Source organism: Scyliorhinus torazame, chromosome 9 (assembly GCF_047496885.1).
Source record: "Scyliorhinus torazame isolate Kashiwa2021f chromosome 9, sScyTor2.1, whole genome shotgun sequence".
NCBI lineage: Eukaryota > Metazoa > Chordata > Chondrichthyes > Carcharhiniformes > Scyliorhinidae > Scyliorhinus > Scyliorhinus torazame.
In genome coordinates this window covers 147,707,845-147,726,609 of record NC_092715.1, presented here as the reverse complement: position 1 = coordinate 147,726,609, position 18,765 = coordinate 147,707,845, and the positions used below count along the sequence as shown (strand labels likewise).

The following is an 18,765-nucleotide window of genomic DNA, read 5'->3' as shown; positions in this document are numbered from 1 at the left end:
CAGGCAGCAGGAGCTGTGATCACTTTGGTCCTCCAGGCAGCAGGAGCTGTGATCACTTTGGTCCTCCAGGCAGCAGGAGGTGTGATCATTTTGGTCCTCCAGGCAGCAGGAGCTGTGATCACTTTGGTCCTCCAGGCAGCAGGTGTGATCACTTTGGTCCTCCAGGCAGCAGGAGGTGTGATCATTTTGGTCCTCCAGGCAGCAGGAGGTGTGATCATTTTGGTCCTCCAGGCAGCAGTTGGCGGTCCTGGACTGGAGGATCCGTGGGCCCCAGTTTGCGTGACGTAAAAGGAGCAGGAAATACACTAAAAAGAAACCGGAAAGAGTGTTCTTTAAACGCCGGTTCCTGTGAGTGTAGTCCGTTGAGAAATTGTGTGATAGATTATCAGAGTTCGTAGGTTTGATCTCAGTGAAGTGACCGGCGACTGTCAGCTTTTCAACCCTTGGCTTCTCCTTAACCCTGGCTGCTTCTGAGCGGGGGTCGATTGAACTGGGGCCATGAGGAGTTTGCCGTATTTCTGTCGTGGGGAGGTGGTACGAGGATTTGGCCGAGGCAGCAGAGAGCTGGGGATCCGCACAGGTAAAGGCGGAATTCGGTCGGAGACATCGAAGTCACTGGGGAATGCTGCGGTCTCGGGCTGATCCATGGGGTTTCTGGTGACAGGCTAGTTTTCTGGTATATTCTCAACTCGGTCGGATATGAAGCGAGTTCCTTGTCTCTAATACTCGTCCCCCCAAAAAAAAATAATTCCTGATTGGCTATTTTCAAAAATATACTTCATTCTTAAAACTTGTAAAAGTAGATTGCATCAGAGCAGGTTGACATTGCATAAAATGCAGCGCAGTTCAATTTCTTCCATTACACCCTGTGGCATTCTGTTAGTGAGGCATCTCATTTGGAAGTTACGTTTACAATATACATTTCATGTCAAAATACAGCCCAAGCGGTCCAGAAGCGTCTCAGAGAGTCTATTTCCAGGCTTTACTTCATCCCTCAACATGTAACCCTCGATTGTGGCAACCCTTGGTTGGAGACAGCTGGTTTTACACTGGGAGACATTATTTGATTTACCCTGAGTTGATGGTCCTCCAGCAGCAGTTGATTTTTAGTTTTGCTGTGTCACTCTCGCATTCATTCCCCCCCCCCCCCCCCAAACACACACACACACACACACACAGTGAGGAGTGTTGCTAAATAAAACAAGACCCACCCTGGTCCACCCACGTCAACGCTACCACCAAGAAAGCACATCAGCGCCTATACTTCCTCAGGAAACTAAGGAAATTCGGCATGTCCACATTAACCCTTACCAACTTTTACAGATGCACCACAGAAATCATCCTATCTGGCTGCATCACAGCCTGGTATGGCAACTGCTCGGCCCAGGACCGCAAGAAACTTCAGAGAGTCGTGAACACCTCCCAGTCCATCACACGAACCTGCCTCCCATCCATTGACTCCATCTACACCTCCCGCTGCCTGGGGAAAGCGGGCAGCATAATCAAAGATCCCTCCCACCCGGCTTACTCACTCTTCTAACTTCTTCCATCGGGCAGGAGATACAGAAGTCTGAGAACATGCACGAACAGACTCAAAAACAGTTTGTTCCCCATTGTCACCAGACTCCTAAATGACCCTCTTATGGATTGACCTCATTAACACTACACCCTGTATGCTTCATCCGATGCCAGTGCTTATGTAGTTACATTGTATATGTTGTGTTGCCCTATTATGTATTTTCTTTTCTTCCCATGTACTTAATGATCTGTTGAGCTGCTCGCAGAAAAATACTTTTCACTGTACCTCGGTACGCGTGACAATAAACAAATCCAATCCAATCCAACATGAAGTGCATGCATTCATATTGCAATTCTGGGATGTCCCAAAGCATTGCACAATTAGTATAATATTTGGAATGTAGTTACTGTTGCATTAGATTTTAATGTTAATGAAGGCGGGTGGAACAGAGAGGAGTCTAAAGTAGCACTTTTCAAACTTTTTTCCCTGGGCCCCACTTTTACCAACCGGCCGACCTTCGCGGCCCATGCTGGCTGACCGTCGTGACCCACCATTTTTGCTTACCTTTAATGTGGCAGGTGAACCTGCTTGGTCCTCAGGATCTCACTTGCTTTGTCATTCAATGTTACATTTCTGCTAAGGATTTCAGCTAATGATTAAATTCTCGCTGCATCCTTTGAAAAAATCAAGAGTTTTGTTCTCAAACGTAGTCTTCAAATGCCTTTGACATTTTGAGGGTTTTAAACTCTCATTCGCCAGTACTTTCTTGCATGTAACACACTTGGGCTTTGCATCCTGATTTGCTTTGGCACAATTAATAAAGCCATGCCTCAATAAATCATCTTTAAATTGCTTTGTTCCTGATTTCAGTTATTTGTTTGTTTAAAATGATCCATCTTCACAGTCCTGTTGCTTTGCTTGCTTGCAAATGGAGGAATTACTCCTCCTGTTTTTGCGATAGAAACACGGATGTCAGTGTCCGTGTCGGACGCGTGACCTGCTCTCTGCTGCTGCTTCTGGCTGGCAGACTGCATCATTCTATTTAAAAGCTAGTCTTGGCTGGCATTCTCAATTTAAAAGCTGGTTTGCAGCCAGCACTCTCAATTCAATAGTTCCCCTGATCGGGAACTCTGCCACTGATCGCTCTGTGACCCTCCCAAATCCGCCTGTGACTCATCTGGGGTCTCAACCCACAGTTTGCAAGACCCTGGTCTAAAGGATGCATTGACTTTTAAAGGTACTCGCCTTGTGAATAAATATTATCCTTTTGACTTGATTCCGCTGTCTTAAGCATTTTCTTTGCTTTTCTTCCCTTTTTTTCCCAAGTAGAAAAAACAAGTTCATAATATGCAATACTTTGTTTTCAAATATCTAACCAAATCAAGAGTTGTATTATTTCTCAATACTCCAACTGTCCTGATGCTTTAAGTAAGATTTTTTTTCTCCAATTTGGCTTTGTTCTTATTTACTAAATGATAATGGAGTCAAGGCCAACAACATTCAAAATTTATCTGGAATCTAGGTTATGCTTTGAACTAACATATCACCTATCTCTATCTCTGCACCACTCCTAAAACTCTGTGTCTCCAATCCTGGTCTCTTATTCATTCCCTAAGCTATACCTTCAGTCTTCAAATGGCTAGTGGAGTTTCCTGCCTAAATCTATCCACCATTCTTCCTTAAACCCAGCTCTTTGAACTGGCTTTTAGTCAACTGTACTAATATCCCTTCCTTTGTTTTAATCCGGTCTAATTTGGTCTGATTATGTTCATATGAAGCTCTTGGGGATATATTAATTTGTTCAGTGTGCTACTGTTTTTTTACCAATCTGCAGCAGTTCCCTCATTTTTAGATCTGATTTATAAATGTATGACAATTTTACCTTGGTACACAAATAAAGATAGCAGATGTCCTCTGCCCAAATCTGTTTTTATTTTCTTGATAAACATACCTTAACGATGTTTAACGAATAGCCTCTCGTCAGATTACATCGAATTATCTTTTTTTCAAAACCAGGCACAATTAATTCGCCCAATTTTCCCTTGCCCTTCCACATAACTGCTCCCTCCATTGTTGATCTGAAAGTTAATGATTTCTGACTCACTAACCAGTTCCCTATTTTCACATCAAAGTCCTTTTATAATTTTTGATTCTTCTGTTGGTTCTTTTATCGTACTTGTGTTCTAATTTATAGAGTATCAGTTTCTCAGTTCTTGCATAACTAAAACCTCTTGGATCAAATCAAAGAAGGAGATGTTAGTGCTGTTGATTAAAAGCTCAATCAAAGAAGAAGGTTTTGTTTAAAGGAAGAGCGAACGAGAGATTTATGAAGGGAATTCCAGAGTTTAGAGCTTCAGTGCAAGGTAGGGCTGGCAATGGTGGACAGCTGGAGGCAGAAAATGCACAAGGATTGATTGATTGATTTGATTTATTGTCGCATGTACCGAAGTACAGTGAAAAGTATTTTTCTGCGGCCGCGGGAACGTACACTGTACGTACATAAGCAAAAAATAATCAACAGAGAACATTGACACGGTACATCGACAAACAGTGATTGGTTACAGTGCGGAACAAGGGGCCAAACAAAGCAAATACATGTGTAAGAGCAGCATTGGGCGTCGTGAATAGTGTTCTTACAGGGAACAGATCAGTCCAAGGGGGAGTCGTTGAGGAGTCTTGTAGCTGTAGGGAAGAAGCTGTTCCTATGTTTGGATGTGTGGGTCTTCAGACTTCTGTACCTTCTGCCTGATGGAAGGGTCTGGAAGAAGGCAATGCCTGGGTGGGAGGGGTCTCTGATAATGCTGTCTGCCTTCCTGAGGCAGCGGGAGGTGTATACAGAATCAATGTGGGGGTGGCAAGCTTGTGTGATGCTCTGGGCTGAGTTTACCACACTCTGCAGCTTCTTGCGATCTTGGACCGAGCCAGTTGCCATATCAGGCTGTGATGCAGCTGGATAGGATGCTTTCTATCGCACATCTGTAGAAGTTTGTGAGAGTCGATGCAGACATGCCAAATTTCTTTAGCTTCTGTAGGAAATAGAGACGTTGTTTGGCTGTCTTGACTGTTGCATCAATGTGAGTGGACCAGGACAGACTGTTGGGGATGGTGACCCCAGGAACCTAAAGCTATCGACCATCTCCACTTCAGAGCCATTGATGCAGATGGGAGTGTGTGTCGTGCTACGCTTCCTGAAGTCGAGGATCAGTTCCTTGGTTTCTCCAACATTTAGAGAGAGGTTGTTTTCGGTACTCCATGAAACCAAATGATTTATCTCCCTCCTGTAGTCTGATTCGTTATTTGAGATACGACCCACCACAGTTGTATCATCCGCAAACTTATATATTGAGTTGGATTTAATTCTTGCCACACAGTCATGTGTGTATAGCGAGTACAGTAGAGGACTGAGCACACATCCTTGCGGGGCCCCGGTGTTGAGGACTATTGTGGAGGAGGTGCTGTTGCCTTTCCTGACAGATTGTGGTCTGTTGGTGAGGAAGTCGAGGATCCAGCTATACAGCGGAGTTTGGTTATTAGTCTTGTTGGGATAATGGTGTTGAAGGCGGAGCTGTAGTCTATGAACAGCTGTCTTACATAGGTGTCCTTGTTGTTGAGGTGTTCAAGTGTTGATTGTAGAGCCAGGGAGATAGCATCTGCTGTGGATCGGTTGCGGTGATAGGCAAACTGCAGTGGATCGAGACTGTCTGGGAGGCTGGTAGTGATCCGTCTCCTGACTAGCCGCTCGAAGCATTTCATGATAAGGTACAAAATAATGGATCTGTCTCCTCTCTATAGCATTGCGCTTCTTCCTAAGCTATGGTTCCCAACACTGAACATGCTATCCTAACCAATGATTTGATTAGATTTAACATTTCTTTTTTCGAACAGAACTTCAAGTCCCAATTATGATACGTAAGATCCTACAAATTTCCTTTTACAGTTTTATTGACTTGACCTCTCATTTTTGAAGATTTGAACATTTGATCTCCTAAGTCACTCTGCTCCTGTATTATTTCAAAAGTGTTATTGTTTTATCTTCCCACAATTTGAAGTAGGATTGGGGGAGGGAGGGTCCGGTAGGGGGAGATGGGTGTGGGCGGATGTTGGGTGGGGGTGTGATGAACTGGTCGGGAGTGGGGGGGACAAGAAGGGAGAGGTCGGGAGGGGGGGAAAAGGGGTTGGGTGGATGTTGAGCAGGGGGTGATGTACAAAGGTCAGGTAGGGGAGTGGGGGTCAGGTACTGGGAGGGAGGAGGGTAGTGGGAGTTGGGGGGGGGGGAGGAGGGGAGTGGGAGTTGGGGGTAGCTAGATGTTGGGTCGGGGTGTGAGGGTTGGGTAGGGAGAGCGGGGATCATAGGGGGGGATCGATGGGGGGAAGGTAGGTGAGGTGGGGTTGGCGATGGTAGGGAAGGGGGCCAGTGAGAGCATTGGGGATGATAGGGCAGGGGGGGGGGTCATGGAGGTAGTCAGGTAGGATGCCATGTTGAGGGGTGGGGGAGGTCAGACGTCAGACGTCAGGAGGGTTGGGGCCTCATGACTTTGTGTTGGGTGCACTGGTTATGGAGGGGGAGGTAGCAGAAGAGTCCTAGGCAGCTGGGGATCGTGGATTTGGCAATGCCCTGGGGGTCATTAGTTGGGAGTCAGTGAGGTCCAAATTGTGTGGGGTGTCCTGTATGGGGTGGGTATGGTTGTTAGAAATAGTAATGCTGATGTTAGAAGTGCTTTATTTCTTCAAACTCAAGAGTATTTATTAGTGTAACACTGGTCGAGTCATCCAAAGTTATCAATTTTAAATTGCTTTGTCAGATGGTTCCCAGCAAAACGCAATTGTCCAGGGGAAGTTAGCACTTCTATGCAATTGCTGCATAGATCTTTACCTGGAAACCTCCCAAAGGTATTGTCCACTGCATCTTTGGGGCTCTGAAAATCCGACTCTGGGGAACCAGTGGGTTATGGGCGATCTAGGCTGCCGCTTCAGTGCAGTACTGAGTGGAGCTGCAGTTTTTGAGATGAGATGTTAAAGCTAAACTCTGTCTTCCCTTTCAGACAAGCATGAAATATCACATTGCACCATTTAAGAAAACAAAAGTGTCTCTGGTGTCCTGATCAATATTTATTCTTTAACAACATTGCTAAGATAGGTAGTTATTTATTAATTGCTGTTTGCGGGACCTTGCTATGTATGCAAATCGGTTGCCACACTTCCCTACGTTATAGCAGTGACCATATTGCCTTTGCTGTGTAACAGTTTGGGACATCTTGAGATCTTGAAAGGTGCTATATAAATTCAATTTTTTTCCTTAATTATTAATATCATTCATCCAAGCTTGTATGTTTTATCTTTGCTGCTCCGTCGTTGCACCTTTTTTTGTATTGCACTGAAAATGTTTGTTCTACCATTAATAAAGTGTAAATAAATAACAGACATCACTTGGAATATATAACGCCCTTCAGCAATTTAACTTATTTTAATTGGCATAGGATCCAGATAGCCCGTATTTCTACTCTGACTATTTATTTTTATGAAACCAGGATTATATCATGCATGAAGAGCCTTTAAACGCTCGCATAACTCATTATGTACCAAAAAATTGTACTTTGTGGCCTGAAGCGGGCACTGCTCCAAATTAGTATCTCATGATACATCGCTCTTATCATTAGAGAGGAACACAATAGTATTGTGAGCACAAAAACATCTCGCATGCTTTTGGCATGTGTACATGGGTCTTTAAATCATTTAACGTTTTTTGTTGCTTTTAAAAACAAAGTAAAGATGCATCATATGTGGACATGATATTTAGTTGTGCTTTCTAGTCTATAACCAGGTGGTTCCAGCTCCATAGATTGCAGGCAAGATCTAAAAATGTTTCCACTTTGCTAATTAGTTCTTCCCAGTCTGCCAGTACCAATGTTGCATTGACTGTAATTCATTTACAGAGTGTTACTGAGCTCCATGAGTTGGTTAGTACCAACTAGGTTGGTTCAACTTAACTGACAATAGTCATTGTTTTCAGGGTCACTCTGAGACTACCTAATGCTAATAATTCTTAAAAATTGCTATCATTAAGGTCTAACAAGATTCCAGAGACAGACAACTACTTTGTGAGAAATGTTCTCAAACGTTTTGAGTTTAATGGCATTTATATAAATTTGACATAATGTTTGTAGTATGATCATAACATTTTAATTTGGCTTTCCTAGTTTGTTGCTGATCAATGGTAAGTGATGGACTGATTGCAGTTTTCGTGGGTTCGTGGAATGGTTACAGCATAAGGAGAACATTTAAACCATCATGTTTGTGCGGACTCTCTGGAAGAACATTTCACCTAGTGCCATTCTACCTCTCTGTAACCCTGCACATTCCTCCTTTTCAGATAATTATCCAATGACCTTTTATATTCAGGTGCATGCCATAATGTGCAAAAACAATGAGCCCATTTCTGAAACATTGGTAATCCATGCATTTTGTACTTGTTCATATGAAGTCCCATTCTGCATTTCAAAGAAAAGGGCAGTTGTGACCAACTGTTGCACAGCTCGGGAGGAAATAAGGCAATGCCACCTAGATGTACATTACCTCCTGTGATATTTCTGCTTTAAAAGCAGTATAAGAATGGTCTTTCTGTAAACTTTATTTGAGCAGTGATAATTTCCGTTGCATTGCTTGATGGTTGGGCAAATTTTGCATTCTTCAAGTGCTGGTGGAATTGCGCTCAATCCCAATCTACATTGTGATCATAACATGATAGAATTTTGAATTAAATTTGAGGGTGAGAAGTGTGGATCCAAGACTAGTATTTCACTCCTGTATTTGCCTTATTTAAGTTTATTTGGGCAGAGTTGGCTAAAGTAAACTGGGAAAATAGGTTAAAAGAAAGGGCAGTAGAGAAACAGTGGCAGACATATAGGGAGATGACTCTCATCAAAGATATATTCCAATGGGATAGAAAAACTCTGAGAAGGATGCACCATCCATAGTTAACTAAGGGTGTTAAGGATAGTTTCAAATTGAAAGAGAAGGCTTACAATACTTCAACGTTTTGATGGTAGGTGAGAAGATGGGCAAAATACTAGAAACTAGTAAATAATGACCTAAATAATAAAGAGGGTGATATTAGAGTATGAAAGAAAGCTAGCTAGAATTATAAAAATAAATTAAGAGTTTTTGCAAGTATTTAAAAAGGAAATTAACTAAAGTTGATCTATTCAAGGTTGAAACTGGTGAATTAATAATGGGAAACACGGAAATGGCAGAAACGTTGAATGGGTATTTTGTGTCTGAATTCCGATAGAAGACACACAAAATTCCAAGAATACTTGAAAATCAAGATGTAAAAGGGAGGGAGGAACTTAAAACAATCACAATCACTGGGGGAAAGGTACTGGGAAAACTATTAGAACTAAAGGCTGACAAGTCTACTGGACCTGATTGCTTGTCTTCGAGGATCTTAAAATAAATACCTGCAGAGATAGGAGATGCATTTGTTGTGATCTTCCTAAATCTCCTAGATTCTGAAAAGATCCCTGTGGATTGGAAAATCACAAATGTAATACCTCTGTTCAAGAAAAGAGGGAGACTAAAAGCAGAAAACTATAGGCTAGTTAGTCTAACGTCTATCATAGGGAAATTGCGATAATCTATTTTTCAGGTACAAAAGCAGGATATTTAGAAAATCATAATGCAGCCAGGCAGAATTAATATGGTTTTGTAAAGGGAAATAGTGTTTAAAAGACTAAGTTATTTCAGGAAGTAACAGGCATTGTAACTGTAGATGTGGTGTACTTGGATTTCCAAAAGGTATTTGATAAACCATATCAAATGTTATTATGTAAATAAGAGCTCATGGTGTAGGTGGTAACATTTTAGCATGAATAGATTGGTTAGTTCGTGCCAATCGGGTAGCAGAGGGTCGGGATAAAGTGGTCATTTTTGGGTTGGCCGGCTGTTGCAAGTGGAGTGGTACAGGGGTCAATTACTTGGATGAAGACACTGAACGTATGGTAGCTAAATTTGCTGATGACATAAAGATAGGTAGGAAAGTTAAGTTGTCAAGTGGACATAAGTAAGCTAACAAAGGGTTAAGTGTGTCGACAACAATTTGATAGTTGGAGTACAATGTGGAAAATGTGAAGTTGCCCACTTTGGCAGAAAGAATAGAAAAGCAATTGGGGATCTCCCATTTATGACTGGGATTTGGAGATTTTTTTTCTCTCCAAAGGTTGCTGAAATTGGCTTCCCCAGGAAACAGTGGAATCTGGGTCATTGAATATACTCAAGGTAGAGTTAGATAGACTTGATCGACAAGTAAATTTCAAGTTACGGAGGGCGGATAGGAAAGTGTTGAGAACAACATCAGATCGACCATAATCTTATCAAATGGTGGCGCAATCTCGAAGGGCCAAATGGCCTATCCTTGCTCCTAATTCTTGCATTCTTGTCTTCTGGATGAATAACTGTTCAGTGGCTAGTGACTGCAATTATATTCTGATATACCCCATCTGATGCTTTTAAGTGCTGCAAAAAGCCATGTGCTGGAGTCCAGTGCCATTGAGGCTTTCACCTCTGATTTACAGAGGGCTTTTGGTTTATATGACTGACCTAATCCTTCCTGTTAAAGCTAATGATTTATCTTCCTTCTCAGTAATTAATATACAGTCCACAAATGCTCAACGTTTAAAAATGCATGATGAGCATATTTAAAGGAAAATTTTACCTGCCCTTTGTTTAACTCCACAGCAAACTTCCCAGACAGTGTTGTGGACAACCTGCCAGGAGACATCACAACTGGTATATACTATGGCTGGGCCTGCGTTGGTCATGGAGATGTACACAAAATGGTCATGAGCATTGGTTGGAATCCATACTATAAAAATACAAAAAAATCTATGGTAATTTTTTCTTTATGCTAAAGTACTGGTTCAAAACCTCTATTATTGAGTTGTTAATTTCAGTAGTAAAAGCGTAGATACAGTTATCTGCCTGTTTTCGTTTCCCCAGTAATTAAGTTTTTCCTGTGAAGTGTAGACCCATAAATGACCCCCTTCCCAGTGCCTAGTCAGGTAGATATTTTTCATAGATGAGGGGAGACGATGAATGTCAGCAAGTTGTTTTCTTTGGGAGGCAGCAGAGCTGAGCTGAATATTGCTCTCTCTTAAGATTGAGCTCTGTATCATTCTGTGAAAGAAGTCATCAGATTTGTTTTATAAGGTTAAACTCTAAAACTACAGTTTATCAGTTTTCAGCGTTGAGTTTAAATGTGTACTAGTATTAACTAGGAATCCTGTTACATTTTTAGTCCATTTGAATGCAATTTGCCAAGCTAATTTCTGCAACTGAAGTTGCTGTAATATTTTGCAGATACTATAAAAGTAAAAGGCACTTATAAAAGTTCATGAAATGGTGGATACATTTTTTTCATAATTAGAACTTGTATCATAATTTCCAAACAAGCTGAATACATGTCCTTAAGTTATCCAAGCTGAAAGTCCATTTTTGTCTCCAACTCTTTGTCCTCTTTGACTCCAGAGATTCTTTCAACAGCTCAAGCTGTCTGTCTATAAAGCATGGTTCATTTGAAAGGTCATCCAGACAAACCTTAATGAGATTAATTTCTGCAGTACTTAATGTGCCCATGTGTCCAAAAAGACTGTTAAAAGATTGACATGAAGTGTTATAAAAATTATTTCAAAGTTAAATTTTAGATAAAGGCTAGGAAGTACTTATTTCTGGAGCATTATATTGGATTGGGGCAACCCAATTTATGCACAGAACCCCCCTCAAACAGCAATTTGATAATGTCTATAATCAGCTTTCATGATGTCGATTGGCGAGGAAACTGGGATTAACTCTCTGCTCTTCTTCGAGATAGTGCCATTGGATCTTTTATATCTGCCTTAGAGGGCAGACAGGACCACAATTTAACACCCCATTCAGCTGACAGCACCTCCACCAGTGAGTACTCCCTTGGTACTCACTGGAGTGTCAGCCTTAATTTCTGTGCTCAAGTCCTGGAGTGAAACTTGAACCTACAACCTTCTGACACTAGCTGAGGCACAGCTAGCATTAAAACTACTACTTGATCAGACCATACTCTTGAGTGCTGTGTTTAATTTTAGTCAGTGACGCACAAGGAGACATTCAATCCTAGAGGTAGTACAGATAAGAGCAGTGATGCTAACCCTTATCCCAAAGAAAGACTGCTGAAATTGGGTTTCATAGCCGAGAATCGGCTAAGAAAGGATCTTGTAGGGACACAGGTTTAATAGTGAGACAGTGGGCTGAATTCTCCAGTTGCCAATGCCGAAATCGCGTTCAAAGAACAGCCGGAAAATCCAAGTTTATGATAGAATTGGGGCGGGTCCGCTTTCGCGTTGCTCCACCACCTCCAAAGCAGTGAACTCTGAGAGTACGGCGCGCTACGTATCGACGGCCTCAGAACATTGCCTGAGGCCCACCTCCCAATGCTCCGCCCCCGACTGGCCGAGTAACTGACCTCATGGTCGGGAACTCAGCGGGGCAGCTGAGGACTATGTCCAGCGCCGCCACAGTCGGGGGAGGGCCGATCCGCGGGAAGTGGGGACATTATTCGGGGCTAGGGGCACCGGGGGGGGGGGGGGGGGGGGGTGGAGATCTAAGGGGCGGGGACGGCCAAAGTGGGGGGGAAAGGCACTATTTTGCGGACTGGGTCCACGGGCTGCGTCCGCCATGTTGCATGGCACGGCCGCAGCAGGCTGTTGCTGTGCACATGCGCGGCCACGGACCTGGCAATTCTCAGGGGCGTATCGGTAGCTAGAGCCGGGTGCTCTACGCTGCTTGTCTGCTAGCCCCCAGCAAAACGGGGAATCGGTGGCCGTTATGCGCCTTTCAGTCAGCACCAATCAAAAGGGCTCCAACAACAATACATTTCTTTAAAAATGCTGTACAAATGCAAAAATACATTCCTAGGCATTTCAGAGACAATGGGAGAAGGAAGGAGATAATAAAAAGCTGGTCAAAGTATGGGTTTTAAGGAGACCTTCAAAGGAGATGAAGGAGGTGGAGTGGCAGGAGGGAACTCCAGAGCATGATGCCTAGTTGTCAATTGTGGGATGGGGGAGAGAAAAAGTACATGAGTGGCGGCCAGAATTATAAATATATTAGAAATAGGGGATGAATGGGCCCTTCAGCCCTTTAAACCATTTAATACGATCATGGCTGATCCCCAACCTCAACTCCGCTTTGCTATTCAATTCCCAATCAAGAACAAAGGCCAGGAAAAAAGGCGGTGGGGGAGGAATGAACAAAAGGAAATGTCTATGATGGGGTGCAGGGCAGGATTCATTGATTGACAAAGGGGAGAATGATAGAATGCAAAATGGGTGGTAATGCAACTCTCCCTGGTTCACCCTTCCAACACACCTGACACCCGTTCTCCTTTCCACGACAAACAAATATATGAATTAGGAGCAGATATAGGCCGCTCAGCCCCTTGAGCCTGCTCTACTATTCAATAAGATTGTGGCTGAATTGACTGTACCCTCAACTCCACATTCCCACCTACACCCATAACCTTGCAACCCCATGCTTATCAATAATCTACCTCTGTCCGATTGCAGAGTTAATGTAAACCTACTTGTGACACTAATAAAGATTATTATTAAAACATTCAAAGATTCTGTTTCCACTACGTTTTGAGGAAGAGAATTCCAAAGACTCGAGACCCCACATGAAAGGATTTCTCTTCATCTGTCTTAAATTTTTTTGTCCCTTATTTTTAAACAGTGAGCCCTAGGTTTAGATTCGCCCACAAGAGGAAACATCCTCTTCACATTCACTTTGTTAAGACCACCAGGATCTTCTATTCAATCAAGTACCATCTTACTCTTCTAAACTCTAGTGGATACAAGCCCAGTTTGTCTAAACTTTCCTCAAAAGACAACCTGCACATTCCAGTTATTAGCCTAGTAATCTTTCTCTGAATCCTTCTCTAACGAGACCAATGCTGCATACAGTACTCCTATGTGGTCTCATCATCCTTCCATTAAAGCACAGGAACTACAACACCTGCCTATTTACCTCCTCCTTTCCCACCATCTGGGACCCCAAATGCTTCTTTCAGGTGCAAAAAACAATGTACTTGTACTTTTATTTAGTATATTGTATTTACTGTTCATTGTGTGGTTTCTTCTACATTGGGCATACCAAATGTAGATTGCATGATTTTGCAGGACATCTCCCTTCAGTCTGCTAGAATGACCCTGAGCTATTGCTATTTCAATTCTCCAACCACTCTTGCTGATCTCTGTCCTTCGTTTCCTACATTATTCCAGTGAACCTCCACTTTCAGTTCTGCACTTTACGTCTTTTCCAGACTCTAGTTGATTTTAACAGTTGTAGAACACAACCAGTGCTCCCATATATTTAAGGCAGTGCTGATAATTGTTCTGCTGTTGCTATTTACAGCTTTTGATTTTTTCCCCCTTGTTCCGTTTACCACTTTTTTCATTCAATCGCTCTTTTTTTAACATTTTTCCAATTAAGGGGCGATTGAGCATGGCCAAACTACCTACCCTGCACATCGTTGGGTTGTGGGAGTGAGAACCACGGGAGAATGTGAAAACTCCACACGAACAGTGACCCGGGGCCTGGATCGAACCCGTGACCTCGGCACCTTGTGACAGCAGTGCTAATCACTGTGCCACCATGCCACCTTATTCAATCACTCCTGCTCTCTACCCCATCATGGACCTTTTTCCTCACCTCCTGTCAGCCCCTTCTTTCCCTGCTTCTGTATTTGCTTATAAACTATTAACTCTCTCACTTCTTCCAGTTCTGACAAAAAGATAATTGACGTGAAACATTAACTTTGACCTGTAATTTGCGGTGGACTGCAATAAGTCGGATTGCCACTTTGCTTCTAGTTTCTTATCTTACAATAAAGCCACTTCTATCTCGCCCAACATTCCAACTCCGGCCAAGTGAGATCTATGTAGTGCAGTGGGTTCCCAAAGCCTACAGTCGAGGGCAGCTCAGTTGAAGGTAAGTAAACCCCCCCCCCCCAGTTACACTGCCCCAGAGCTCAGAAGTTATGGATCTTTGTTTCTCTTCCCACAAATGTTGCTTTACTTGCTGAGTATTTCCAGCATTTTCTGTTTTTATTTAAGGCTTTTTGCATGTGCAGTATTTTGCTTCTGAGAGAGAATTTGAGGGAGTGGTTATTGGCCCGAGAGCAAGGCCACAACCATATTTAAACACAAGGATGAGAATTTGAAATTTGAGGCTTTGGGGGACTGGGAGCCAATATAGGTGGTAAGGAAAGGGGTAATGGGCAAGTGAGACTGTTTATGGGATAGAGTATGAGCAGCTACTTCTCTTAAAATCAAGTCATTAATAGTTTTGAATGTAGTAGACATTCTCGAATGAACAAATTATTAAGGAATAATGAAGATTCAAAGACTCAGAAGCCCACTAATTGAGTAAATCCTTTCACGTCTTGGTTCTGAGCTTTATTTCCACTTTAGTTCTACCATGAGATTGGATTCATGTTGCGAAATAACCACCTTAAATCACAACAGAACAAATTAAAAACCGCTGTTAAGAGGAATGGGGGAAAATTAGGTGTTAGCTGTACTATCTGTATTTTTCTGGTCAAATTTAGAAATTATGAAATAATAATAATTAAGATGATTAGCATTCAGTTATTGACTGACATTGATTTTCAAATGCTGTTACATCTTATTCTTTCAGGAAACACATGTTATTCACACTTTCAAGGAAGATTTTTATGGGGAGATTCTCAGCATTGTTATTGTTGGATATATCCGAGCAGAGAAGTCTTTTGAATCATTAGGTAAGATTTAAACTGGAAATTTGACTTGTTAAAACCTGATTTGTTACTTAATCTCTAAATGCAAAATATTTAATCATGCACTTCCTGTCAACTTTGTGATTGTAAAAATTCTTATCTCCATAATTATATTAGTTATTGCCTATGTAAATTGCCAACCTTTGTGCTGTAGCATCCCTGCTTTGCATCTTCAGGCTCCCCAACCTATTCATCAATGACATTTTTGCACTCGTTTCCAAGTCCGCTTCTCAAATTGCTGTACTTTTTGCTGTTTAAATATATTAAAGTACATTCTGATAGGACCAGAATTAGAATTTGAAATAGTGATTTAATTGAACCTGGTGCTATGGCCCAATTATCTCTTATTCATTGTTTCACTTGAAGACTAGCTCTACAGCTATAATTGTGTTCTCTGTGAGTGTTGTCAGATATAGTTTCGCTTCTGGTTAGTTCCAATGAGAATTTAATAGGGGTCATCATGTGAGCTTATCTAATTTAACCCCCAAATCAAACAAGTGTGAGGGTGACAAAGTGAAATCTGAGGAATCTGAAGAGGCTAACCAAATACTTGAACGCTGTCTGATGCAATATTCTCTGTAAACAACCTGTACTCCCAAGGTAATATGCAAGATAAAGACAACACTTGATTCTGGCTGTCGTTTGGAAAAAAAACAGCAATGCAGATGATCTAAAGATTATATTTGATTTGACTTCTTGTGCAGTGCCAGTGTATATTATCTTGCAGCTGCGAGCATTACTTCCTGTTGTGCTTTTATTTGCCTGGCCTGGGATAATGCCACCATCTAATGATGCCGCCTACGTTTAACTTTACAACTCTTTAGAACTCTTCTGTAACTGAGAGCAAAGAGCATCTTCCTCGAGATCCTGTCCTTGTGAAGACCAGTTCTTATATATACAGTATGAAAAACCTCTTATCGGGTGTGCCATGCTGAGTAAGATATAACTTCATGCATGGTGTTGCATAATTTTAATTCCTGCATCACCAAAATCCAGATGACCAACCCTGGTTCAATAAGCTGTGTGGAAGAACATGCAAAAATGATCATCAGGGGAACCTGAAAATGAGGTCCCAACCTGGTGAAGATACAACACCGGACAATGTCTTTATCCTGAAAGTGATTTTTATTTTTAAAATAACATAAAACATCATATGCTTTTGAGTAGTCAGTCAGCATGAGAAATACAACAAGACATTCAGTCCTATTTGTTTTTTTTCTTCAAATTGTGTTTAAGCAAAAAATAAAGACATTTGTAGGAGTGGGCGGTGTTGAGCTAGAGGACAACCTATTTTTGAAGAAGGCATAGAGTGAGAAGCACCTGACTGAAAGGTTGGACCATCAACAGCGATATAGTTAGAGTGACATTTGGAACAGAGGTGATTATGGAGATGCGTAGCTGGCAGGGAGAGTGGGCATTCCGTTCTCGGGCGTTGAAAGGGGGTCATCAGCCGCTGACATGGTGACAGAAGAACAGGAGTCAGGACTGCCAACTAGCAAGGGTAAGCAGTGTTGGAGATCAGTCAATAACATGCCCTTAAGTAAGGCAATAGAGCATTACTATCAAATTTTGAGCCCACTGATGATGAGGGGCAACATCCTCTGCAGGACAGATGGAGCCCTGAGCAACTGAGGATATGGAAAGATAGAAGTTATACTCGATACAGGACCTGCTGATGAAGACTGAGTTACCTGGAGATAATCAAGACCCAGTGCCACAGGAGTGTGACTACAGGCAGATGGTGTTATGGGTGGGAGAGATGTGGGATAATTTCCTGTTTATTTTTCACCTCTCGACTGGCCGCAATAAGATGTATTGTAGAGAAGGTGTGTTAACCACAGCCTCTTCTGACTCTGGCACTTCCTCCTCACCAGTCCTGTGATCATTACCTTGCCACCCAATCTATGCAAGTGCTAGAACCCACTGAATAAAGTGTATCTTTGCTGGTGGACAACATACTGGTATGATGAGACAGTGCTTCTTCATCTCATTTGTGCTGCTCTGGACCCCCAGAATAGGAGAAAGGCTGCCATGGGTTGAGCATCTGCACCTATGGGAGACATGAGAAGAGATTGAGGGTTAGCTAATGTGAATAGAAACTGATACGATGCTGATGCTATCTAATGTTGACCTGTGTGCGATGTAATATCAAGCAAGGTGGAGTGCACTTCACCCCCTTAATAACCTTATTCCCCTCTGTAATTACTGGGTGATGTAGGATCTTCTACCTGGCTTAAAAGTTCAGGCCTCCACTCTGGATATCAATGGCCCACAATGACTTGGCTATTGTTTCCACTTTACGTGGTGTAGAATCATAGAAGAAAGAGGCCAGCTCTCCTACTGTGTCTGTGCATTAAATGAGTTGAGAGATACTTTCAGACAGTGAGTTCCAGACCCTCTCTGGGTAAAAAAAAAAACACGTTTTCTCTCATCTCCCCTCTAACCTTCTACCAATCACTTTAACTGCGTGGTCCCTAGTCACTGAGTTCTCTGCTAAATTAAACAGGCTCTTACCATCCACTCTATACAGGCCACCTCATAATTTTGTACATTTCAAACAAATGTCCTCTAAGCCACCTCTGTTCCAAGGAGAAGAACTGCAACCTATCCAATTTTTATAGCTGCAATTTTCCACTCCTGGCCACATCCTTGTAAATCTTCTCTATACCTATCTCATGCAGTTGCATACTTTTGTAATGAGGTGACCAGAACTGCACATAGCACTCAAATTGTGGCCAGCTCATATAGTTTCTACCTAACCTCCCTGCTTTGATATTCTATGCCTTGGCAATAAATTAAAGGATTCCATATGCCTTCTTAGCCAACTTATCCACCTGTCCTGCTACCTTCAGGGACCTGTGGACATTCACTCCAAGGTCCCTCACTTTGTCTACACATCGCAGTATCCTCCCATTTCTTGTGTAATCCTTTACTTGGTTTGATTTCCTCAAAAACATCACCTCCCACTTCTCTGGGTTGAATTCCATTTGCCACTTTTCTGCAGACTTGGCCAGTCGATTAATATCTTCCTGCAGTTTACAGTAATCCTCTTCACTTTCACCCGTGCAGCCAATGTTTGTGTAATCTGTAAACTTCCTGATCATTTCCCCTACATTTATGTCTATATCATAATATGAGTTCTCCTTGAATTTACAATATTCTTTTCTGCCCTCTCTTTGCTTTCCTAATTCCTTTTTAAAAATTTTTTTTGTAATTTTCCCATTTTTTGACATGCACAAAAACAGAAAAACTGATGCGAAAATGGTACAGACAACTGGTTATTGCCAGTATCACCATACCACAAAAAGCATGGGACCTTGTACTGAGCCCTGTGGAACCCCAATGGAAAGCCTTTCAGTGACAAAAGCATCCATTAGCCTTTGTTTAATGCCGCTCAGCCAATGTT

General features: G+C 42.2%; 1 protein-coding gene across 2 annotated transcripts in view; it reads left to right on the top strand.

The window, feature by feature from the left end:
• Positions 1-272: 272 nt before the first annotated feature.
• The window catches only part of rfk (riboflavin kinase), a 31,938-nt gene continuing 13,445 nt past the window's right edge, over positions 273-18,765 (top strand). The window contains exons 1-3 of one of the 2 annotated variants that reach the window (XM_072516612.1): positions 273-580; positions 10,253-10,404; positions 15,242-15,344. In XM_072516612.1, the coding sequence (XP_072372713.1) occupies positions 499-580; positions 10,253-10,404; positions 15,242-15,344 (337 nt within the window). In that variant the 5' untranslated portion in view covers positions 273-498. Of the gene's footprint in view, positions 581-3,753; positions 3,883-10,252; positions 10,405-15,241; positions 15,345-18,765 lie in introns of those variants that run through there. The other variant, XM_072516613.1, reaches the window with a different exon arrangement.